Source organism: Hippocampus bargibanti, linkage group LG19, assembly GCF_051943395.1.
Source record: "Hippocampus bargibanti isolate YZ-2025 linkage group LG19, ASM5194339v1, whole genome shotgun sequence".
In the NCBI taxonomy this organism is placed as follows: Eukaryota; Metazoa; Chordata; class Actinopteri; order Syngnathiformes; family Syngnathidae; genus Hippocampus; species Hippocampus bargibanti.
In genome coordinates this window covers 13,724,081-13,750,452 of record NC_142752.1, presented here as the reverse complement: position 1 = coordinate 13,750,452, position 26,372 = coordinate 13,724,081, and the positions used below count along the sequence as shown (strand labels likewise).

At 41.8% G+C, this 26,372-nt stretch overlaps 1 protein-coding gene and 1 long non-coding RNA gene across 2 annotated transcripts in view; both read right to left on the bottom strand.

The window, feature by feature from the left end:
* Window positions 1–26,372, bottom strand: part of mdn1 (midasin AAA ATPase 1) — a 252,083-nt gene that overhangs the window by 1,730 nt on the left and 223,981 nt on the right. Inside the window, exons 96-101 of the mRNA XM_089022040.1 lie at window positions 24,250–24,365; window positions 23,935–24,109; window positions 15,109–15,182; window positions 13,470–13,584; window positions 10,727–10,793; window positions 5,615–5,757 (exon numbers count right to left, since the gene is read on the bottom strand). Coding sequence (XP_088878166.1) covers window positions 5,615–5,757; window positions 10,727–10,793; window positions 13,470–13,584; window positions 15,109–15,182; window positions 23,935–24,109; window positions 24,250–24,365 — 690 coding nt within the window. The remainder of the gene's footprint in view (window positions 1–5,614; window positions 5,758–10,726; window positions 10,794–13,469; window positions 13,585–15,108; window positions 15,183–23,934; window positions 24,110–24,249; window positions 24,366–26,372) is intronic.
* On the bottom strand, window positions 7,149–10,375 carry LOC148884081 (uncharacterized). The gene is made up of 2 exons (XR_016118469.1): window positions 7,595–10,375; window positions 7,149–7,495 (listed from the first exon to the last, which is right to left on the bottom strand). It is a non-coding gene; the product is annotated as an uncharacterized LOC148884081 (long non-coding RNA).

The window sequence follows — 26,372 nt, the reverse complement described above, 5'->3', positions numbered from 1 at the left end:
ATTCCACGGCATATAGCTATATTTTACGTTTTAAGGCTTGCGCTGAATATTCAGGAAGTCTTGTTTTCGAGTTAATGACGATGCCTGACGTGACGTCACGTCTGGAACGCCCCTGACCGAGAAAGCGACACAATGCATTTTGGGTACTTTGTTTGGTCTGAAAACATCATGTTGATCCGTGTTTATGGCGAAATTAGAAGGAAAACACATAAATAACGCAATGGTGAATCATTGTGTGTTGCACGAAGACTGCTATTTGATACTAGTTGACACAAATTCCCAGCAGACAAATCTGCCCATTTCCGACGGAGCTTGGGCGCCATCTTGTGCATTTTCTGGGACGCTATATTGGAGTCCAGACGCCTCAAAATGATACGGATGGACTTCTTTAATCGTTTGCAAACATTTATGCTTTCCTCTTCAGAACTATTTGAATCATATTCATATTACTGGAAACATAACTGGAAACAAGAAAGCATCTTCTCCGACTCTGAAGCCATTGTTTTGATTCTAGAGCAAGGCAAGACGTGCTGGCGTGACGTCACGAAGAAGGGGGCGGGACCTTCTGAAACTCGCCATTTCCTAGGTCATTTTGAAGTAGTTTTGGGACACTTTGACTCATTTTTATTGGTGTTTTGCATTTGACTAAAAATATCTGCCTGTGTGTTTTGGGTATTTTAGATGCTATAAAACGTTTTTCTGGTGTCAGTTAGGAAACAAAAAAGTGGTGTCTGTTGTCCTTTAAAGAGTGATTTTGTTGTGGGTTCATCCCAGTCACAAGGGTTGAATGACAATAAAACAGAGATGTAGAGATGCAGCTTTTGAATATTTTAGTCTTTGAGTACAATCATGATTTTTTTGGTCTTTGAGTACAATCATGATTTTTTTTGGGGGGGATAAACTTTTTAAACCTTTTCTTGACTTATTGCCAACCCCTTTCTTCTAAAAAATGTAAACTTTATGTGAACAGGAGTGAAAAAAACTACAAATAAATAAAGATGCCATTTGATAATTTTTTTCAATCCTTTATGGTCTAAATTCCTCAAACTACACTACATCCAGAATGCCGCTGCCCGTCTCCTCACCCACATCATGGGCGGTTGTGGGTGAGGAGACGGGCGGCGGCACTCATGATCACATCTCCCTCATCCTTAAAAACCTCCACTGGCTCCCTGTTTCCCAGCACATTCAGCTTAAATTCCTACACACCTATAAGGGCCTTCACATTCATGCTACCCCACTTACCTTTTTGACCTTCTTCACCAATACACTCCTTTCCGCAACCTCGGCTGCTCAAACACAAACCCCCTCGCTCCCCCCGTAGCCAGACTGAGAAGCTGGGGAGTACCGAGCCTTCTCTATCGCTGCCCCGACCCTCTGGAACGCTGTACCACAACTGTACTGACCTCCAATCCTTTAAATCATCTCTTAAAACTAACCTGTTCCACAATGCTTTTAACACGTTTTCATTTCTTTTATCCATTTCCCCTTTTTTGTTCATCTTCTTCTTTTCTTTTCCCCTCAGGGGTCGCCACAGCGAATCAATGTCCATCCATTTTTGTGCATCCTCTTCTCTCACACCAGCTACCTTCATGTCCTCTTTGACCACATCCATATACCTCCTCTTCGGTCTTCCTCTCGGTCTCCTGCCTGGCAGTTCAAGACTCAGCATCCTTCTCCCGATATAGTCACTCTCTCTCCTCTGGACATGTCCAAACCATCTCAGTCTGGCCTCTCTGACTTTCTCTCCAACGCCTCTAATATGAGTTGTCCCTCTAATATACTCATTCCTGATCATATCCAACCTGGTCACTCCCAAAGAAAACCTCAACATCTTTAGCTCTGCTACCTCCAGCTCTGCTTCCTGTCTTTTCTTCAGTGGCACTGTCTCCAGTCCAAACATCATGGCTGGTCTCACCACGGTTTTATACACTTTTCCTTTCATCCTCGCTGAAACCCTTCTATCACACATCACACCTGACATTTTTCTCCAGCCGCTGCAGCCTGCCTGGACACGCTTCTTCACTTCTTTTCCACACTCTCCATTGCTCTGGACAGTCGACCTCAAGTCCTCCACCTTCTTTATCTCTTCTCCCTGTAGCATCACTCTTGCACTTGGATTCCTCTCATTCACACACACCTTTTTTGTTCATCTAAATGTGTTTATTGTCAATCATGTAGAATGGTCTATGTTCATTTTATCCTGCATTTAAAGCTCTTGTAAATTGTCTGAGTATTATGAAAAATACTTTTGAATAAAATATATTACTATTATATATAAAATGGAGCAATACAGTATATTTTAACTATTTGCATATTTGCATAATTCAAAATGGAACTGTATAGTGCCACTTAGCAGTTTTTTTGACAACGATACTAGTGCAGCGTGTTCTACCGGAAACAAATTCCTTGTGTGTTCTACATACTTGGCAATAAAGATGATTCTGATTCTGATTCTGATTTACAGTTGAACTCCATAGCGAAAATACACTACAAAAAAATGGACTCAAATTAAAAAATATTTAAACAAAAAAAGAAATACAATTGGAGGATTATCTCGGATTGAATTGGTGAATTTCCAATAGCACCCAATCCTAGCCTCACTGCTCTCATATTTTTTAGGGAAAATACTGTACTTCCAGGTTGAGTGAATGCTGGTGCTTATTGTTGCCGCTACTTACCTGCAGAAAAACTTATCCTGCGACTGTAAAGTGTCCCTGAGAGTTTTGAAAGCTGCTTATGAATTAAATGTATTATTATTATTATTGAGAAGGGCTGATATTTTTTGCGTAGATCCTCTGAGTTTGCATTTGAAAGTTTATTTTTAAGGGCCGATTCAGTAGCTGTGATATAGTCTATTCTAAGTATTGTTTTAGGAGTCACTGAGAAATTTAAACCTTTGGTTAGTACCACCTTTTCTGTCTCTGAGAGATCTCTGTCTGACAAATTTTTGATCCAATTCTCCCTTGAAATTTGGTCATTCCTAATTTTTCTCTTGTTTACAAGTAGCTGTGATTGTTTCTGTAAAAGTAATTTTTGAAATTGAACCATTTGTCTCTCAAAGGGTAATTTTTTTTCTTAAAAAAGTTGTATTTTTTTTAGAATTATCATAAATTATTTTGTGATGAAATGTAGGGAAAGAGATGCCCATTTCATGGTAAGATCAGAGCATTGTCATCAAATGGTGAGTATAGTTTGCTTTTTTTAATGTTGCTGTGCCGATGACCATTTTATGTTTGGGAGCCTTTTACTGAGCATCTTCATCTTTAGTAAATTCATAGAGTTGCTTGTTCTGTAGCCACAAGGGAACATAAGACTTCTTGTGCCGGTCCGAAGCCCGGATAAATACACAGGGTTGTGTCAGGAAGGGCATCCGACATAAAAGCTTGGCCAAAACAAACATGCAAATCAAACCTCTAAAGATGGAGGACACTGATTTGCTGTGGCGACCCTTTGAAGGGAAAAGCCAAAAGGAAAAGAAGAAGATTATTATTATACATTATAATAATATAAATTATTATTGTTATTATTATTAATGTTAGTAATATTATTGTGAGTATTATATTATATTATATTATATTATGATGAGATTATTATTATTATAATATTATGTTAATATTATGTTTATTACAGTAAAGCCTCGTTATTTCGATATCGGTTATACTGCTTATTACGATACTATTTTCATTTCCCGTGCACATTTCTAGTCTTTTTATGTATAATTAGTTCCGTTTAGTACGATTCATGGTTATTACGATAATCCGGTTACTACGGTGCTCTTTTTCATCTCCCGCGGGCCATTTTGCTATGTTTATATCGATACAAAAGATACTTAAGGTGAATCGATATTTGCTTAGGGGTTTCTATACAGTGCCACCATTATCGAAATCTGTATCGGTCGCGCCGTTGGTTACGTGGCTTGGTCACGTGGTAGAAATGGCGTCTGCTACACTGCACAAGTCACGTGACCAGCTCCCGTGCCTTGCGCACGCCATTTTCTACCAGCTTCCGTGTTTTGAACTGTCATACGCGAGCACAATAAAAAAGGCGTAGCAGAGCTTATACACAGTACTGTTGTTCAACACCAATTTCAACCATGGGGAAACGTAAGAATTGTGATATCCGTACAATGTACAAGGCAATAGTGGCTGTGGAGGACAATCCAACAAGCAAATCCTCCATCGCGAAAGAGTTTGACGTGCCGCAGAATACTTCATCAACGTAAGTAATGTAAACGTTGCAGTTTTCGTTTTTCATATGTTTTTCATATGTTTGTACATGCTGGCGTTCGTGGTTTCATGTGTATAGAACGTGAGGATTTTGCATTGGTTGCATTTTTGAAAGGAAATAGTCATTAAAAAAGTGTAAAGATGTTTTTATTTTATGCACAAGTTTATTTTTCACTTCACTACTGTACAAAAAGCCTGCTAGATACACAATCCATGAACCCAATGATAAAATTACATGCCATATAAAAGATCCCCCATTTACGTATTGTCCCCCCCTTTGAATGCAGTTCGGCGCAGGACGGATGTATCAATAGTACAGTTACAGCAACATTTTTTCTGACTCCCGAGAATATCGATATAACGAGACTTTACTGTATTATGTTTATTATATTTATTATTATTATTGTATTTTGTTATTCTACTTTCATTCCTTTCATAACTTTGCTGCTGTGAAATGTACATTTCTCCACTGCGAGACTAATAAAGACAAATCCAATCCAATAGACAGAGAGGGCACGGTACCATAAGACTGGAACATAATTCTATTCACATCAACGTCAATTTTTTGAGATGCAAGCATGATCATGGATCAGAAATATTTAACTTGTATCTCAAGGAACCAATGCCATACACAGGTAACATCCGACCTAAGACCCTATTTTTTTTAATCTTAATTATACACCTGGCACCGCATATGACAATTTTGGCCAGCCAGCCAGCATCTCACTCTTGCACAGCAATCGACCATGTGATGGCATCGGAGGGGGAAGTGTCTAACCGAAGCCAGGACGATTTATGGTCATAAATCGAAATCCATTCAAAATGTTGGAAGCAGAACCCTGTCTCAAAGAGGCGGCAGCGCCGATCGTGGGCCCGACCCGGCGTTCTCGTCGCAGCGATTCCACACGGTGACGCCCGACCTGCCTTAGCTCTAGTCTGGGTCAGGCCGCGGCAGGCGTCGGGGGAACCTCCCCGCGTTCTTGCCGCGGCTGTCCAGCGCGCCTGGGCACCGACGCCCACCCGCCACGGCGCACGTCCTGGCTTCGTTTGGACGAGGACGAGGTTTGGAAGGACGGGGGGAGGGTCCCCCGACGCCTGCCGCGGCCTGATCAGGACAATAGCCGAGGCAGGTCGGGCGTCACCGCGCGAGATCGCCGCAACAAGAACGCCGGGTCGGGCTCGCGGTCGGCGCTGCCGCCTCTTTGAGACAGTTTGTTCTGCTTCCAACATTTTGAATGGATTTTGATTTATGACCATTTTGACACATGACAGTTGGATGTTACCTGTATTCAGAAATAGTGAGATGCAACAACATCAATCTCTGTAACTACTGTGTAAGGAAAATGTACACACAAAAGGTATATGAACAAAAACAATACATTTACCCGAGTGTTGGGATTGTCGAGTACCACAAAGATCAGGAACACATTTGCGCTGCGGGCTGCCTGCACTGCTTTCGTCACTCGCTGATTTCCTTCCAGGAACAATCCCCTACCATCTGATACAATGATCAGGAGCTGGGCCGTCTCTGTCAACAGGACAGCAGCACATGTTAAAAAAAGGCAAGTTTGCCCCCTTGTCTCTGAAAAAGGGGCCACATTCTAAAATTTCACAATTTTTTTTTCACTAGATTGCCAAAGTATACAAAATTAATTGAAATAAACCAAAATACATTTTATGAAGCATGTGCAAATGAAAACCCTTATTTGACTAAAATCATTTTTTATAATATCAACAACTTTAATTCAAGTCAGATCATTTTTTCATGCAAAAAATAAACATTTTCTATTTTCATTAGTTACTACACAATCAATTCTGTGCTATTTTGATATTCTACGGTATTACAGAAAAGCCAAGAGAACAGACTTAGCACAATATTTCTTATTAACGTCTACTTCAACAAAATTCTTTGCTTTGAAGATTTCCAATGTGCTGCAACAGCTCTGAAATCATTCACATTAGCTCCTAAATTCGAATAATTCACAGCAGTTTGCTGCAACAATTTGTCATGACCTTCACATACTTTTTCCATTGTTTCTTGAAAAACGAGAATATGCTTGCTTGATGCCTATTTTTCATGTCTAATAGTTTTACTCTTGTTCTCACGCTCCATATTGCAAACTTCGACGTCAATGTCATTCGATGTAAACACTGCAATGCACCATGGGTATATTATTCGATTATTTCTTTTGGCAGTTTCAAGCAGATCACGGAAAAGCCTGAGATATCCTCTACCACGGCTTTGGAGCGCAACGAAACAAATGCAAGGAGATTATGATATCGGGAAGGAAAGATGGCAGACAATGAAAGTTAAAACCTCTGAAGGAAAACAAACAATTTTCAATTGTTGTTGAACTAAATTTAATAATTTAATTCTTTAGTTATTGTAACAGAAGTACGTATGTCATATCTGGGGCAGATCATGTAGCAATATGCGCTATATCGTAATAGATTTCTGCCGGTTCTGGCGCAGTGGAGTTCCAAAGTTGCGCCAGTGGCTGTCAAAATGCGAATGTGGCGCAAGGGCATGGCCCAGATGCATCCCTGGAAAAGCATATATTTATGTGGTAAGTGAAGAAAGGTACAGAGAGCTATTTCAAAAAAATAATCCCAGTATTCATTTTATTCAACTGTTAAATAGTGAAGGAAATAAATACATTTAGTTAGCCATTTTAAACAATGTACGATGAACATTAAAATAGTGAGTTAATCAGTATCAATTGTGCTTTGTTTCCAGTGGATGGATGAGGGAGCTGATGTGGAATGTGTGTCGGAGTTGTATTTTTGCAGGCACTAGGGCACAGGTGTCAAAGTCAAGGCCCGCGGGCCAAATCCGGCCCGCCACATCATTTTTTTCGACCCGCAAAAGCAAATCTAACTTGTTAAATTCCATGATGATTGCTAAAATCTGAGCCAAAATTTCATATTTTTGGATGTCAACCACAATAAAAGTCATTATTCTTGACTTCAGATTTGAAAACGAGTTATTCATTAATTTGCTGTGTGCTCTATATGTAATATTTGAAGGGATTTAAACATTCTAATGGGTTCCCCAAATTCATAACGGCCCTCGAGAGGAAACCATAACTACAATGTGGCCCGCGGCAAAAAGTGACTTTGACACCCCTGCACTAGGGGATCAAGGAGTCAGCTGATTCTTATCACCCAAAGGAGAGGAAAAATTACAACCTGACCAATGCTGCAGGGAGGAGGTGAAGGGTTACAATAAACCAACGCTGACTTGGCAGAAGCAACTTGAGATGTCTCTGCGACATCACGCCAGAAGGATGATGACATCAGAGGAGAGAGATCCAATCAACTGCTGATTTCTTTGTTTGAGCCAAATTTGAATATGCATGTAGTACCCGTTAAAAATGGGCTCCTCTCTCTGTCTCCCCTGTCTCTCTCACTCCAGACTTTGAGGGCACACAAGTATTTTCTGTGTCAAAGAGCCGAGACCCAGAATTCTGCATTGGATCAAATTGTTAGGAATAAATCATCTGTGAGTAACTTGCCGGCTTCTTTGGTGATCTAGGTTACAACATGCGCAATAAGGTAAATATTTCATTCCGTTCATAATATTTACAATTCTAAAATTAACTTAATGCTAATGTTAGCTCATAATATTCTAACCTAACAATAGGTAAAATCTACAATACATCCACTAAATCAGGGGTCGGCAAAGAGCCATTTGGACCCATTTCCCACAGAAAAAAACACTGGGAGCCACAAAATCCTTTTGACATTTAAAATGAAGACAACACTGCATCTTTTCATCATCGTTTTTTACCTTTATATATGCATAAACAAACTGTGTCTTCTTGGGCTGAACACGAGCCTGTGGTGTTTTTTTTTCAGTCACATCATAGTAAAATTATCAGCAAAAAGCTCCAGGGAGGCGATTGGCGTGTGCATTCAATGAGAGGGGGTGTGGAAAGTAGTGCTGGAGCGCTGTTCAGTCGTGTGGTTCCGCCAAAGATCACTCCGCCAGCCGTGGTGGGTGTGTATTATGAAAATAGTGCTTATTATAAGGTTTAATTTTCATAAATTTGACGTTCTTAAGACAAAAAGTTTGTAACATAAGGTGTTTGTAAGTTGAGGTCTCACTGTATTTGCAAAATGGCAAATACAATATTTATCACCTGGTTAATGTGATTTCTGCTCCTGCACCTCAGCGCACAGCCTCTGCACATCAGGGCTGTATGATGTTACCTTCATCTTCACACAGGACTGTAAGCTGTCGTTTGTCAGGCGTGAGCGATGTCTGTTTTTTAATGAGCGGGGCAGAGAGGGGCATGTCCCTGATTTGTCCCTGCACAATTTCACTCTTGTTTTTAAAGTCTGTGAATAGATGTTCTGACATCTAAATGAATGATTCTTTTATATATTCTCCGTATGTGAACGGCTTCCTGACTATTTCCTGAGCGGCCACAAAACTAGCATATGTAGCTGAATTTGTAGATTTCATTCACTTCATAAAATGATTTTTGCTCTGATCAGCCTTCCGCATCAGTTCCGAAAAGGCTCTTTTTCTCTCATCTCCATCCGGATATGTTTGAGCAAAAGCTGTGTGTTTGTTCTGGAAATGTCTCGCGACATTTGACTTTTGTTGTTTGCTAACTTCTCTTTACATATTAAGCATACCGGTAAACCCGTCTCATCAGCAGTGAAGGCAAACGAATCTGCTCACGTATCATTAAACGTTCTGTTTTCTTCAGACACTTTTCTTGTCTTAGATTTATCCATAGTTGGCCTACCTGGGGGTTGAAAAATTCAAGAAATCGTGCGCAATGTGGCGGTTGTGACCGGATATACGTCCACTGCCGATGGTTGTGACGTATATTATGAGCGAGAAAAAAATTGAATACGTTTTAATTTGTATTATTTATAATCACAATAATCTTCAAACTTAGAATTACATTTTAAAAACGAATGAACTAAAATGATATACATTACATTAAATACTCATTATTTATTTTCTAAAGCCGCAGGGAGCCGCAGCAGGGGGGTGAAAGAGCCACATGCGGCTCCGGGGCCGCGGGTTGCCGATGTCTGCACTAAATGGAGCTACGCTCAAGGAAATGCCAACAAAACTCTACCCCCGGGGTTCTTAAATTGGGTTCGATCGAACGGTTTGGTGAGTCAATCTCAGGCGTTTGGTGGATCCTCCGCCGCAGAGGTCCACCCCTCAGTCAAGTCTGCAGTTAGTGGGCAGGCATTGAAAGTATCCTCCTCTGAGATTTCCTACCGGTCCACTTTAGGTCGCTGGTTTACGCAGCAGAGTGAGACCTCTCTATTCATTCCAATGAATAGTAATAGTAATAGACTATACTAATAGTAATAGTGGCAGTGGTAGTAGTAGTAGTAGTAGTAGTAGTAGTAGTTGCAGTAGTAGTAATTATAGTAATAGTAGTAGTAAGGGTTCGGTGAATGAGCATATGAAACTGGTGGGGTTCGGTGCCTCCAACAAGATTAAGAACCACTGCTCTACACCCTGATTTGTATAGCAATGATCAGATGATTTTCAAGTTCTTTATATCCATCCACCCATCCTACTTTATATCGGTCAGGGCGAAGCCTCATCATTGAGAGAAGCCAGATGAGCTGGCTCGGCCATCTTTTTAGGATGCCTCCATGGTGAGGTGTTCCGGCCACATCCCTCTGACAGGAGACCCCCGGGTACAACCTAGGACACGCTGGAGACACTATATCACCCAGTTGGCCTGGGACACCTTGGGATCCCCCAGGAAGGGCTGGAAGAAGTGGCTGGAGAGATGAAAGCCTTTGCTTGCCTACTCATGCTGCTAAAAAGTTCATACCACAAAAAGTAAAATGCTAATTTTAACCAAATTCACTACAGGGGTGAGGACTTTGAATGTACTCATTCAGAAACCCCACTCCTGCTGTTATTTCAGTTTGAAGTCCACTTTTTATTGCTTTGTTTTTAAAGAAGTTGAAGTGGGAAATGGGGTCACATTTAGTGTTCAAATGTAACACTAATTCTTCTCTAAACTTATTAGCAACGGTGGTCCTCACTACTTATCTGGAGTTATCCGCACCTCACAAAACCATTGAAACAGAAATGTGTGTGCGGCTGGGGGGAAATGCTCTCTCTCTCTCTCTCTCTCTCTCTCTCTCTCTCTCTCTCTCTCTCTCTCTCTCTCTCTCTCTCTCTCTCTCTCTCTCTCTCTCTCTCTCTCTCTCTCTCTCTCTCTCTCTCTCTCTCTCTCTCTCTCTCTCTCTCTCTCTCTCTCTCTCTCTCTCTCTCTCAGAGAGAGCGATTGAATGAAAAAACATCAACCCTACCCTACTTTGCGGATTTTTGTCTATCCTGAAAAATGAGGGATTACTGGAGAACCAGAACAAGAAAGGATACTATGGGTCGTAGCAAATTTTTGGTGTGAAAGCTGTGATAGGTTTTGGTTCCCTCACATGCTTCTTTTTTAAAAGAAGGACATTTGAATTGAAAATTGAAGGAGGGATGTGTGAGGAATTACCTGAATTTGTCGATTGAAAGATCTGTTTTCGGGCTGCAAGAAACATCTTGGTGGCACTCTCTAGGAACTGTAGAGGAGGCATAAAATAAATGCATCATAAATTAAATATGCATATTGACTGCAATATAAAAATGTATTGAGCCTTTTTGTTTGAGCAGGTATGTGAAAAATGTATATACAGGTGTCAATATCAATCGTCAGATCACTATTGGCTATGCAAAAGTCACCATCAGCATAAATATAAAACTACAGAGGGCTGTTCTACACCAAAGCAAAGTATAAAACAAAATGATTGAAATTAATATAAGCATGACAATTACAAAGTGAATAATGGCAAAAGTTATACAGTGATACCTCGGTTTACGAACTGCTTGGTTTACGAACTTTTCGGTTTACGAATGTTAAATTTATGAAGCTTTTACCTTGGCATACAAACTATTTTCGCAATATACACGGAGCGCCACAATGTGTGATGTGTCGTTCGCGAACGAGCCCATTTTCCTGACAAGAAAATGGCCGCCGACTGTTTTTGTCCTCTAGTCTCCGCCCCCAGTCTTCGGTTAAAGCCACGTGACTTGTCAAGAAAGCAGCAGTGAGGGGATGTGGTTTAAACATTAAAGAGACAGTGAGAGAGTTTCAACTTTGATAGTTCAAAGGCAGAGTGTAGACTGCAAAATTAAAATATCCCATCAATCAGGCTCCACAAACAACCCGCACAAGCTATCTGTACACTTGATGCAAAACGTCTGTGAAAGCTCTCAGTCGTACAGGAGTGGTCCATCGATGAAAAGGTTTCTTCAGCCATCATCAAGTGTTTAATCCTGATGAAACTCCATTCCATCAAGCCATCAACGACCATCACAAAGGTAAATAAAATGACTTTATAATTGTCACGGTTTGCGAGGAAGTGATGGTTGTGGATCCCAAATAAGCAGGCAGGGAGGAAGAGCGGGTTGTATTTAACAATTTGTATGAAAATAAAGTCAGCAGGAACAAAATCTAAAACAGCAGTCAGCCGAACAGAAAAGTGCAAAGTATCAAAGAAAACCATGAGTAAAAATCTGCCAAGATGAAACAACCCTGACAGGGTGAAGCAAACACATACAATGCCCCAACATGGAATGGTCGTGCCGGGAGTCCTTTTAACTGCCACTGATTGGAACGACCTACACCTATGCAGGTGCCGGTGGGGCCGACATCGCCACTCATTGGTCTCCAACCAGATCGTGACAATTATACAGTACAGTTTCTTTCTTTAATTGTAATACCATAACACATTTATTATGCATAAAATAAGGTATATTTTGTGTAGTTTTAAGGCTTAGAAAATTAGAAAGTAGAAAAATATGTTTTATGGGGACCTGGGAACGGATTATTCTCATTTTAATGGTTTCCTATGGGAAATTATTTTTTGGGGATACACACTCTGTCTAACACACTCTGTCTGGGAACGAATTAAGTTTGTAAACCAAGGTATCACTGTACTGTAATGTGGTTTGCCTTATATATGGAAAACATGTCATTAAAGGTGCACCTTAAAGTATGGTGCATTTTATATATGGAAAACGTTTGAAAATACGCCATTCATTAGGGGTGCGCCTCATAGTCTGGTGCCGATGTATAAGACGCCTTATACACCGGAAAATATGGCATTCACAATAGCTATTTCCATCCTCTTATCAAAGTCAACCACCATCTGTCCTTCTGCGTTCCTCATCTGATTCTCCAACAGTAAAAAAACTACTCACAATAGAAAACAGAAAACAAAAAACAAAAACATGTCTCCGTGAGGTCAAATGCGCCCCCTAGGGGGACGTGAGGCTCCGTCAAGGGTGGCTGCCCAATGGCAGGGGAGCTATAGTATGTTGCCTTGAGGAAACCTGGAGCAGACCACACTGTATTTTTATTCTACCTATCTTGCAATTTATTTCGTAATAAAATTAAATTAAAATTTGAGTTTGCTGACGAAGCCTCTTGGATAAGAAGCAAAATGTCTGACACTTTCAAAGAAGTACAGATGACGGCTGAAGAAACCTTTTTCAACGATGGACCACTCCTGTACAACTAAGAGCATACATAGATGAAGAGGCAATATAATAATAATAATAATAATAATAGGAAGAAGAAGATGAAGAACAAGAAGAAGAAGAATACATTTCATTTCTAAGCTTTTAAAAGTCTGAAGGTCAGTTTACAGTCACAGGATAAAGTTACTCTGTGGGTGAACAGCGGCAGCCACATGCGCCAGCGTTCACTCAACCCTGAAGTAACTCAAATATAGATAGAAGCCCAGCTAGCTAGCAAATGGATAGCTAATAGATAGCCAGTTATGAGGATGTGCGAAAACACAACGTAATTTGAAATTTCGTATAAAGAGAAGTTCGGAAGTAGTGGTACCACTGTATTCTAAATCTCAAAAATGTAAAACGAGGATAAAGTGACTTAAATTGTACAGATTTTTTAAGGTATATTTGCTGTACAACGAGAGAGTAAAAGCAGCGTGCAGTTACTCACTTAGAGGGAACAATGATGATAATGCTAATTGATTTATTGGGTTTTACCAAAACTCAAAGAGGCTTATACCAGTGTGAAACGTATTGACGGTTTGTGAAACGTATCATTTCGTATCAGTGTAAAACGTATCATTTAGTTTGGTGTTGACAGTTACTTTTAACTATAATTTCATATTCAAGCATTTCCAATATTTAGCCTTGTCAGCAGAAACCGCAAGCATGATTCTCACCTGAGCTATTCGGGTCTTCTTCTGCTGGAATGTACACAATCTGAGGATCTGAGCTCCAGAATCATCATTGAATTGTTGCTGGAATGGGTGAAGAAGCCGCACCTCCTCACCAAAACTATATAAGAGACAAAGTAACATTATCATGCAATACATGCACAAAACTTTGTTCAATTTTCTGCTTGTCGTTAATTTATATGATGTTTTGTTGGTCTCGGTCTGCTCCACCTCGGTTAAATTATTTAAAAAGGGGAGATGGCCCCCTTGTGTCTGAAAAGGGGGCCCAATTCTAAAATTGATATGCCTGATTTAACTACATTGTTGAAGTACACAGAACTGATGGAAATAAACCAAAATAAATTCATTGGATCATGATATTTCAAAATGGCAAATAAAGAAAACATTCTTTGACTAAAATCTATTTTTCTAATTCATAAACAATTTTAATTCTATCTCTCTACTCTACTCTATTTGCCATCTAGTTGCAATCTATTAGCTGACTAACCAGCTGGCTATCCATTTGCTATCTATTAGCTTTCTGGCTATTTATTAGCAATCTGTTAGCTAGCTAGCTAGCTTTCTATCAATTTGAGTTACTTCCGGGTTGAGTGAACTCTGGTGCATGTGGCTGGAGCTGCTCACCTGCAGAAAAACTGATCCTGTGACTGTAAAGTGACCCTGAGAGTTTTGAAAGGCGCTAATAAATACAATGTATTATTATTATTAATTAAAGTCAAATAATTTATTCATACATAAAATAAACATTTTCTATTTTCCTTAGTTACTACACAATCAATCCTGTGCTAATTTGATATTCTACGATATTACAGAGAAGACAAACAGAACAGACGTAGCACAATATTTCTTATTAGTGTCTACTTAAATTTATTATTTTTGAAGATTTCCCATGTGCTGCAACAGCTCCGAAATCATTCCCATTATCCACTAAATTCGAATCATTAACAGCAGTTTGCAGAAACAAATTGTCAGTACCCTCCGTTGTTTCTTCAAAAACGAAAATTTGCTGCTTGTTTTTACTGAAGTTTTACTCCTGTTGTCTAGTTCCATATTACAACCAGTTATGTCGATGTCGTTTGATGTAAATACTGCAATGCATCATGGGTCAATGAATATTCGATTGCAATAATAATACATTTCATTGAGAGCCTTTCAAAACTCTCAAGGACACTTTACAGTCACAGAACATTTTTTTCTGCGGGTGAGCAGCGGCAGCCACACACGCAAGCGTTCACTCAACCCGGAAAATGGATTACAGTACTTTATCTCTTTCGGCAGTTTCGGCGGATCAGGACAAAAGTTAAAAGCTTCTGAAGGAAAACCAACCGTTTTCAATTGCTGTTTAACTACATTTTTTTCTTTTGCTGTTTTAACAGAAGTACGTCATATGTGGCGCAGATCATGTAGCAATATGCGGCAATCGCAATGGACGTGCGCCGGTGCAGTAGAGTTCCAAAGTTGCGCCAGCGGCTGTCAAAATGCATAAATGGCGCGGCCCAGATGCATCCCTGGATTTCTGCATTTATTTTGGTCATGTGTAATATATTTTTTCATCTATTCATTTATGTATTCTAAATTATTTACCCTCCTAAAAATAACTTCATCAACAAGGAAATGGTGATACCTGTAAACAGACACTTGTCCAACTTCCAGCAGAGTGAGGGCATTGACAATCACTGACAGGGATTCAAACGCCAGCTGGAACACAGCAGTATAAAAAAAAAAAAAAGGAAATGGCAATGATCAGTAATTACTCTTATACGCATAGATACACACACATGCAATTGTGTGCTACTCTACTGCATGTATTATGCAGTGTACATTTAATGTTGGTACAGTGAGACCTCAGCTTACTAACTTAATTGGTTCCCAGACAGAGTGTGTAAGCCAAAAAGTGTGCATCACAAAAAAACATTTTCCCATAGGAAACTATTAAAATGGGAATAATCCGTTCCCAGGTTTCCATAAAATATACTTTTCAACTAAATAAGCCTTAAAACTACACACAACACACCTTCTTCTATGTATAATATATGTGCTATTTTATTTTAATGAAAGAAATACACTGCACAGTATAATAACGTCACTTTATTTACATTTGTGATGGTCGTTGATGGATCTTAATTGACACCTGTTGCTTTCTGACTTGTAAGGTCTTATGAAACTGAGGCATCACATTATCATTCATCATGTTGATGATTCTCAAAGCCTTTTCTGGATGGAACTGTTCATTAAAAGCCTGCACATCAACTCCTGGATGGCCTGCTTCTGCTTGTCTTCTTGAAGGCAAATCAAATCCTCTGTGTTGAGGACCTCATTATGGTCAGCAACAAGCTCCTCGATGTCACCTGCATCCACTTCGAGTCCCGTAAGTGCTGGCAGAGATTTTATTGCAACAAAAGGCGCGAGTCCAATGATTCCACGGACGCAGAATAAAACGCGTCATTAGTCACGTGAAAGCATCGACTAAATAATTTGTGTAAACACAGAGGCGTTATTTAGTCGATGTGAGAAACACGAACGAGGTGTGCGTTTGTGGCGTCACATGTGCACACCGCGGCTGTCACGTGAATCTCAGCCTGACACCTCTCTCACGCTGTGTGTCACTTTCCTGAGAGTAACATTCTTCATTTCCACCATTGCCACCATCCTTCGCCTAAAAGCTTTACAGTGTTCTGTAAACTTTACACAAAAGACTTATTTGTCGCTGCTTTCACGTGACTAATGACGCCGAAATTGTCACGTGCGAGTTGCCAGCTGAGGCGGCGCCGCCGCTCGCGACACTTCAATTTCATTTCAACGAGTCGCTGAAGCTTTACACTGTAAAGCTTTTAGGTGAAGGATGGTGGCAATGGTGGAGAAAGTTACTCTCAGGGAAATGACAGAGCGTGAGAGATGTGTCAGGCTGAGATTCACATGACAGCCACGGTGTGCACCTCGTTCGTGTTTCTCAATGATCTCCTTCTCCTCAACGATGATTTTATTTTTTGTGTCTTCTCCGGCTGAACACGAGCCTGTGGTGGGTTTTTTTCGGTCCCATAATAGTAAAATTATGTACAAAAAGCTCCTCGGAGGCGATCGACGTGTGAATACAGGGAGCGAGGGTGTGGAAAGTAGCGCCGGCTGGAGCGCTGTTCTTTCATGTGCTTTCACCGAGGTCCGGATAACTCCAGATAAGGAGTGAGGACCACCGTTGCTAATACGTTTAGAGAACAACTAGTGTTACATTTGAACACTAAATGTCACCCCATTTCATTTTCTTTGATCACACAATCCTTTTACACAGACCGTGCAAATATTGCCAACTGATGCTTGCCTTGTATGTCACAACTTTCATCCAATGCGACACTAAAATACTCACACTCTTGAAGGTCAGAGTGCAGCCGTGATTCAATAGCCGTGCTAATGTCTGATATTCTGCGTTCAACAGTATGGTGGGACAGTTAGACATCTGCTACCATTCGTTTTAGTTTGTCGTTTTCAGGAGACAAGATTTCAACAGCGTCACTGAGGCATTTCTTAATAAACTCCTCTTCGTTGTATGGCTTTTTAGCCTGTGCAAAGTTCCAAGCCAGTCGGTATGATGCAAGTGTGACCGCTTGCATAATACCAACTGCATCATCTGGTTGCTTCGTAAAATTTCAGAGAAAAAAATCTGTTTTTCAGTTTTCAAAATGACCAACTTGTGCTCGCAAAGTTCAGACCCTTTGGGAAATTCCTGGTTGATGTTTGCATGGAGTCAGCTGAAGTGGCGCTGAAGATTTGACGCTTTGAAATGCGCTAATGACGCCTGACAGATAAGGCAGAATGGCTTGCCTTTACGCTCAACAAAAAATATAAAGTCTCCAACTCTGTTAAAGACGTTTTGTGTTCGTCTTCATATTTTCGTTTAGCTGTCCATTTTTCCCTGCCATTTTGAGAGTGACCGTAACACAAATTGTTTACGTCGTAAATAATTTGTGTCAAGTCTGACTGGTTGGCCACCCCTGGTTTCCGACATAAATTATTGATTTTCATCTCATGCGCACGCGTGTTGAAGTCACATGGTCAGCTTGATATCGTATTTTTTTTTCATGACTATAAGGTGCACTTAAAAGTCTTCACGACTATCAGGTGCACTTACAAGTCATAAATGTTCTCCAAAATACGCAGCACGGGCAATGGTCGTGAAATTACAGTACATAGGGGATGAATGGCAGTGCCAGCGCCAAACATTTTTTTTTACGCTTGTCATGTGGACGCTCCTTAAAGGACAACCGACGTCTGCGGACAAGTTGTGTCCATAATTTGTAAAATGGCTTCAAATGACTTCTACTGGGCGTATTTTAATAAGATTCCACCGCATATAGCTATATTTTACGTTTTAAGACTCGCGCTGAACATTCTGGAAGTCTTGTTTTTGAGTTGGTGACGAGTCCGTACGTGACGTCAGAAAAGGACCGCCTCCTCACCGTAAAAAAGACGCATTGTCGCGTCTTTCCATCACGTCAATGTATTTTGCTGTACTGTTTTTTTTTTTAAACCATGTCTTACACCCAAAAGCCGCCAAGGCAAACTCCATGGAAAGATAGTATGAGCCTGTGGAAACGAGCTGATTCATTCTCACCGGAGCTGGTCGCCATTTTTCTGCCTCTTCTTGGGTGAGACATTACCCCCCGCCCGTTTGCCTCAAAATGGCCCAAATAAATTATTTAATCGATTGCAAACATGTATGCTTTGCTCATCAGGACTATTTGAATCATATTCATAACTGGATGTGTAACAAGAAAGCATATTCTCCGAATTTGAAGCCATTGTTTTGATTCACAAGCAATGCAAGACGTCTTGGCGTGACGTCACGAAAGGGGGCGGGACTTTCTGAAAATACCCAATTCAATTTTTTGCAGATTTTGGACACTAAGTCATTTTTATTGGTGTTTTGCATTTGACTAAAAATATCATACTGCATGTTTTGGGTATTTTAGATGCTATAAAACGTTTTTCTGGTGTCAGTTAAAAAACAAAAAAGTGACGTTGGTTGTCCTTTAAAAGCCGCATGAAATAAGCCAAAGAGCCGCATGCGACTCGGGAGCCGCGGGTTGGCCAGGCCTGCTCTAGAAGGCTTTAGAATGAAAAACTTGTGAGGACCGGCCATAAGGTCCTCACTTGTCAAAAATGTCCTCACTACGCATGGTATAAAATGTTAGAAGTCCTCACAAGACTAGTCATATACACACACACACACACACACACACACACACACACACACACACACACACACACACACACACACACACACAAGAACGAAAATGTTTGTGTCAAATATCAAGTCTGAGAATAGTTACTGTACTTTCCGCACTATGAGGCGCACCTAAAAGCATTCCATTTTCTCAAAATCGACATTGCTCTCTTGTCCAACACACCTAATATCACTACCATGTAACTGTCATTATATTTCCAATTTGGTTGTTCCCCTGTTAGTGTTCCTTTGCCATTTAGTGGCGAATACAGTGATACTTCGGTTTACGAACCCCTTGGCTTCCGAACTTTTTGGTTTACGAACGTTACATTTATGAACATTTTATCTTGGCATACGAACTTTTTTCGTGCAGGGAGCTGCCTAATGAGTGATGTGTCGTTCGCGAACGAGCCCGTTCTTCTAACAACAAAATGGCAGCCGACTGTTTTTGTCCTCTATTCCCCACCCTCAGTCTTCGGTTAAAGCCATGTGATTGGTCAAGAACGCAGCAAAGTCAAAGTCAGCTTTATTGTCAAATATGCTTATATGCATGACATACAGCCCAGATGAAATTAATGTCCTCTCGGACCCAGCGTGCAAGGCACTTATAATGTGGCTAAAAAAGACATAATTGACAACAGACAATACATGTAATTTCGAAATGTAAAGTGAGGTAGTGTCGTATGTAAAGTGAGGTAGTGACGTATGTATCGAGAGGTAGTGTCGTATGTAAAGTGACGTAATGTAGTAGTGCAAAAACAAGCAACAAAAAAAGGGTTGAAGTGAGGTCTTGCAAAAAAAAAAAAACGAGAAAGAACAAAAAATAGAGTTCAGGATGATAGTACAGCGTGTACTCAGAGTTCGGTTAGTGTGGCAGTGGGAAGGGGCAAGGGGGCAGGGTTGGGAGGGAGTTGAGTCTCCTGACTGCCTGGTGGCAGAAATGTCCTTGAGCCTGCTGGTCTTGGTTCGGAGACTCCGCAGTCCCCTACCCGATGGCAGCAGGCTGAAGAGGCTGTGGGAGGGGTGGGTGGGATCACCAGCGATCCTGATGGCTCTGCGGTTGAGGCGGGTGTTGTAAATGTCCTGAAGGGGGGGAGAGAGACACAGATGATCTTCTCAGTTGTCCTCACGATGCGCTGCAGAGTCTTACGGCAGGACACGGTGCAGGCGCTGTACCACACGGTGATACAGCTGGTCAGGATGCTCTCGATGGTACCGCGGTAGAAGGAGGTCGTGATGGGGGTCGGGCTCCAACTCTTTTGAGCTTGCGGAGGAAGTACAGTGCTGGTGGGATCTCTTGGCCAGTGATGCCGTGTTGTGGCTCCAGGACAGGTCTTCGGATATGTGCACTCCCAAGAACTTGGTGCTGCTCACTCTCTCCACTACAGCAACGTCGATAGTTAGTGGAGCATGCTGGGGGTGCACTCTCTTGAAGTCCACCACAATCGCCTTCGTCTTCTCCACATTCAGACGGAGATTGTTGTCCTTGGACCACGTGGCCAGGCGGCTGACCTCATCCCTGTAGGCTGTCTTCTCATCGTTGTTGATGAGGCCCACCACAGTTGTGTCATCCGCAAACTTTATGAAGAGGGTGGAGCTGGGTGATGATGGTGAGAAGTCATGTGTGAGCAGAGTGAAGAGGAGGTGGATCAGCCCACACCCCTGGGGGGCCCTGTGTTCAGCATGATGGTGCTGGAGGTGTTGTTTCCAACTCTGACAGCCTGTGGTCTCCCCATCAGGAAGTCCAGCAGCCAGTCACACAGGGAGGTGCTGATCCCCAGTCTGCTTAGTTTGTCGGTGAGCTGTTGGGGATGATGGTACTGAATGCTGAGCTGAAGTCGATGAACAGCATTCTGACGTAGGAGTCTCTGGTCTCCAGGTGGGTGAGCGCTGTGTGGAGAGCAGTGGAGATGGCATCATCGGTCGAGCGGTTGGGCCGATATGCAAACTGGAAAGGGTCGTGGTTGGGGGGAGGGCAGCCTTGATGTGGTTCATAACTAGTCGCTCGAAGCACTTCATGAGGATGGGAGTGAGTGCGACCGGGCGGTAGTCGTTGTGGCAGGTGGGAGACCGGGATGTTGGTGATGGCTTTGAGGCACGTGGGCACAACAGCCTGGCTCAGAGAGGTGTTGAAGATGTCCGTGAAGAGATCTGTGAGCTCCTCAGCGCAGTCTCTCTGGACGCGGCCAGGAATGCCGTCGGGACCCGGGGCTTTACGTGCGTTGGTCCCTCTGAGGGATCGCCTCACGCTGTCCTGGGACAGTGTCAGCACCTGGTCGCTGGGAGGTGGTGGGGTCTTCTGTGCTGGAGTCCTGTTGTCTGCCTCAAAGCGGGCGAAGAAGTCATTCAGCTGGTTCAGCAGAGTGATGGAGTTCTTGCAGGTCTGTGGAGAGGGCTTGTAGTCTGTAATGGTCTGTATCCCACACCACAGGTTCCTGTTGTCTCTGCTGTCTCTGAAGTGGTTGGCAATCCTCCTGGAGTGCTGTCTCTTGGCCATCCTGATGCCGCGTGACAGATTGGTGGCCCTGCCTGTCCTCAGGCCCAGCTCATCGCCAGCTTTGTCGGCAGCGTTCCGAGCCCTAAGGAGCCTGTGGACTTCACCCGTCAGCCATAGCTTCTGGTTGGCCCAGATGGTGACAGATCTGGTGACAGTCACGTCATCCATGCACTTCCTCATGTAGGAGGTAACAGAGTCTGTGTACTCTTGGAGGTCTGTGGTGTTGTTGTAGGTGGCCGCTTGTCTGAACATGTTCCAGTCGGTGTTGGAGAAGCAGTCTTTGAGTGCCTCTGACGACCCGTCAGGCCACACCCTTAACTGTTTCTTGACTGATTTGACGACTATGATAAGTGGCCTGTATGGGGGCATTAAGATGATAGTGGAGTGGTCCGAAGCTCCTAGATGGAGGAGGCTTTGTCTCTTTTGTGTGTGGTGAAAACATTGTCCAGAATGTTGTTACCGCTAGTCGGAAAGTTAATAATAATAATAATACATTTTATTTCAAGCGCCTTTCAAAACACCCAAGGACACTTTACAATAAAAACAATAAAACAAAGCACATAACAATAAAACCATAAGTAAAATGATACATAATAAAAAAGCAGATAGAACTGTACATTGAAAGCAATTTTAAACAAGTGGGTTTTGAGGTGAGCATTGAAAATAGGGAGGGAGTCAATATTGCGGATGTTGGGTGGAAGAGAATTCCAGAGTTTGGGAGCAGAGCGGCTGAAAGCTCTGCATCCCATCGTGGTGAGACGGGCAGACGGCAAATAGAGGTGAAGGGAGGATGAAGATCTGAGGGACCGAGAGGGAACAGAGATTTGAAGCAGGTCAGAAAGATAGGGAGGGGCAAGGTTATGGATGGCTTTGAATGTAAACAGAAGTACAGAAAAGTCTCGTTATATCGATATCGGACATATCGATAGTCCCGGTTATATCGATACTATTTCTATGCACGCACGGAGAAAATTACATGCAAACAGGGTCGGATATATCGATAGTCCCGGTTATATCGATATTTTTTCGGACTCCCTTGAATATCGATATAACGAGACTTTACTGTATTTTGAATTCGATACAATGTTTAACAGGTAGCCAGTGGAGTTGCTGGAGGACAGGGGTGATGTGGTGAAAGGAGGGGGTTCTAGTGATGATCCGGGCTGAAGAATTTTGGACGAGTTGGAGTTTATGGAGAAATTTCTGGTTGATACCGAAGAGAAGTGCGTTGCAATAATCGATGCGGGAGGTGACGAGACTGTGGATAAGGATAGCAGTGGTGTGAGGGACGGAGACGGAGACGGTTAATATTACGGAGTGCCATACTGCTACCAGCAGTATGGCACTAAATTCCCTCGGCAGGTAGAATGGCCGACATTTTACGATCATAAGCTCCATCAGTGGTGAGCAGTGTTTGCATACCACACCAGCATTGCGGCACCAGGCATCACTGATGTAAACACAGAGTCCCCCGCCGCGAATCTTGCCCCCTCGATGAGCACTCTGTCTGCCCGGAAGTTAGTTAGCTGGGATAGATGTATGGCACTGTCCAGTATGCTGTCGTTCAGCCATCTTTCCACAAACACAAGGGCACAACACTCACCCACGGTCTTGGAAGTTGAGCGGCGAAGTCTAATGTAGTCCATTTTATTGTCCAGCGAGCGTACGTTAGCCAGCGTGATGGTAGAAATGCTCGGCCGGTGGGGGCTAGCCGCAAGCCTAGTGCCTATACCTCCACGCTTCCCCCTCTTCTGTTTCCTCATACAGCGCTTGTGGCGCCTCCACTCTGGGGTGGGTGCAGGAGTGGGGGTTGGTGGAGGAGTGGGGGTCAGTGGACCAGCCGACTCACTGAGCAATCCAAACTTGCATAGAACTTCTGCTTCAGCTGGTTTTGGTTTTAAAAATGTCGAGCAGAACAGGATTAGGTACGCCTCGCGTGTATTGAGGCAGACGAAGACGAACATTTACACGAGTGAGACAAACACAATAAACACGAAAACACCAATTTGCCGGGAGAGAGAGTAGCCGCTGCGTGTTCACGCGCCGCCATCTTGGAGGAAAAAAGCAGTAGGGGGGTGGTTTAAACATTAAAGAGATAGGCAGACGACAGCGACAGCTTCAACTTTCAAAGGCAGTGTGTAGACTGTGAGGTTAAAAGATCACATCAATCAGGCTCCACAAACAACCTGCACAAGCCATTTGCACACTTGATGCCAAAAGCTATCAACCGAGCTAAACAGAACACAATTGATGAGGAATTAGATACAATTAACACAGAGAAAGCATCTACAAGGGATCATTCCTCAAGATGGTGAAAGAAGGTTACGTTCCTCATCAAGTGTTTAATGCTGATGAAACCTGACACTCCATTCCATCAAGCCACCAACGACCATCACAAAGGTAAATAAAACGACTTTATTATACAGTACAGTTTATTTCTTTAATTATAATACCATAGCACATTTATTACACATAAAATAATGTATATTTTGTGTGGTTTTAAGCCTTAGAAAATTATAAAGTAGAAAATTATTTTTATGGGGACCTGGGAACAGATTATTCTCATTTTAATGGTTTCCTATGGGAAATTATTTTTTTGAATACACACTTTTGCCTTACAAACTCTGTCTGGGAACCAATTAAGTTCATAAGCCAAGGTATCACTGTATTAGCAAGAACCAATTGTCACATAATTCAACTATGGATGGATTGTGCAAACCAGCAGCAGGACTTACCTGTTTGGAATGGTTGTCCACCATACTAGAAGAGTCATCCACAGCCAGGCATATCTGGTAATCTCTTTTGCTGAGCTTGGTCCTTCTCAGCCAGATCTTGTCCTTACGGAACTGACTGGCAATATATGGGATGACTTTTCTCATGTTAAGGCGTTTTCCTGTACGGTAATCCCCTCTGGAGAATAGCACAAGTTTGAAAACAATCGCACAAAAGATGACAAAGTTAATTGATTGTGACAACTCCAATAGAAGGTTTTCCATTGCTTGAAGACATGACATCAAGTCAAGTCTGGAATAAGTTACGGGGATACCTACCTGAGCTTTGAAGCTTGCGTGGGCTCCAAAATAAGGCGCAGCTGCTCGGACAGTTGTTGGGATAGTAGGTAGGTCATTGTCTTGTACTGGTGCCACATGTATGCTGCTGCACTCTCCTGGAGTGAAAATCAGTTTGTGATCAGTCATGCAAACTTACTCATAGTTTCAAGGAACAGCATGTAGATCCAGAATAATTGGATCTATTGGAATAATAATGTGTTTCGGCATAAAATTGTCCTAAAATATGATCTGATCTTGATGAAGTCACAACAATAAACAAATGCAGTTTTATGAAACTACCACACAACATTTATGTCGCCATGTTTTTACCAAGCACAAAACACAGATCCGGGTGTGCCCAAGACATAATGGACGCTAACATTTGAACTTTATTACTGCTTGAACCCGCTTTGGAAGTGCTGACCTCAAGCAAATATTTCCTCTCTTGCAAATTGAACTTGCATAATAGTCAGGAATAATTCTGTACATTCCTCTCACAATTAACTCATTCCTCCCAGCAAACGTTGTGTTTTTACTTCCGTGTATCCCGAGTCACGGCTCCAGTCGGGCGGAAGCGATAGCAAATAATGATGGATGCCGACTACAGGCGGGCCGTGAAAAGATGTTAACCCTTTACGGACGATTGTGCTTCTAGATCGAGAAAATGAAAGGTAGCAGTTCACGTGTTGATTGAAACTGATGTGGCACAAGTTACATGTCCCTTTAAAACAGATGATATGCAGCTTTGTCTTTAAGAGCGTCAGTGACATCATCTCCTTCATGTGCATCCCAATGTGCTCTCCTCCATCTTCAAAGCGCCTTCTATTTTTCGTCATGGATGAAATACCACGTAAGTATATGTTGTAACTATTTTATGAGCTATTCAGACGAGGTTTACCTTGATACTGAAATGCATAAACTAACGCTAAGTTGTTTATTTCCCGAGAAATATTAAAAATAAGGAGTGTCCCGAATTTGGAATATTCTAACGCTAACGCTATTTTCATGATGATATTGTTGATCCTGACTTGGTAGCCGATGCGAATAATTGTAAGTGAATGGTGCGTTTTCCACTAATAGCTGTACCTCATAGCTTTGCATTCTCAATATGATTATTGAAACGGAGGTCCATATGTTTTTTTTCTAAAATACCCACGTACTGTTTATCTTTCCAGATCCTGATGAGAATGAAATAGATGACCATGTTGATGAAGACATTTTCGCATCTGACACAGTCGTGACTGTTGCATTGATGAACTTTCAATCTTCCATTCAAATACTTTTGGGCTGATCAACTGTGCGCTTCATACGCTATTCCGGAAATCACTCAAATGGTGGAAATACCTGTTCTGGTTTCCAGTGGATATTTGTATTTGCAATGAATTTATACTGATGAAACTCTCTCCAAACCATCAAGTGAAAACCAGAACAGTTCGCCTCCGAAAAAGGACTCAGAATTCAGGACAAACTTAGCTCATCAGTTGTTTAGCAATTACAGAAGGAAAAGAAAATGAGAATGCATGAAGGAGAATGACACTGTTGCCCTCCTTCATTGGCCAGTAGAATTGGATAAAAAGAGAACATGTATAGAGTGTGCAAAGAAGAAAATTTGTCGTGAGCCAAGAACAGGTTGTGAGCAATGCAAGGTGAACCTATGCAATCCATGTTATGCAAACCATACCACAAATAAAAACATCCTGAATTATTTTAAATGCATTCTAGGTTTATTTCATGCATATGTGACTTGTTGTGAATGCATTTTGTTGTAATTTGCAGGTTTTGGAAAAAATCTTCATTAACATTGCAATAATTTTCTAAAACTTCAATCAATTACACAAAAGAACTTATTCTATTATATGTTATGGAAGTGTACTGAAAGATTGAACAACAAATAAAGAAGTTATAACAGTTTATTTGAACACGGTAGTTAAGAATTTCTTGCTGAAGCCACTCAGGGAGCACACTACAAAGCTAGGCTGCAGGCTCTGTACGCTTTAGGGGAAGAAATGCAAAATGCCTGCTAGGGAGAAAAGAGTTAAAGGACAACTGACGCCTTCGGACAAGTTGTGTCCATAATTTGTAAAATCACTTCAAATGACTTCTACTGAGGGTATTTTATAAAG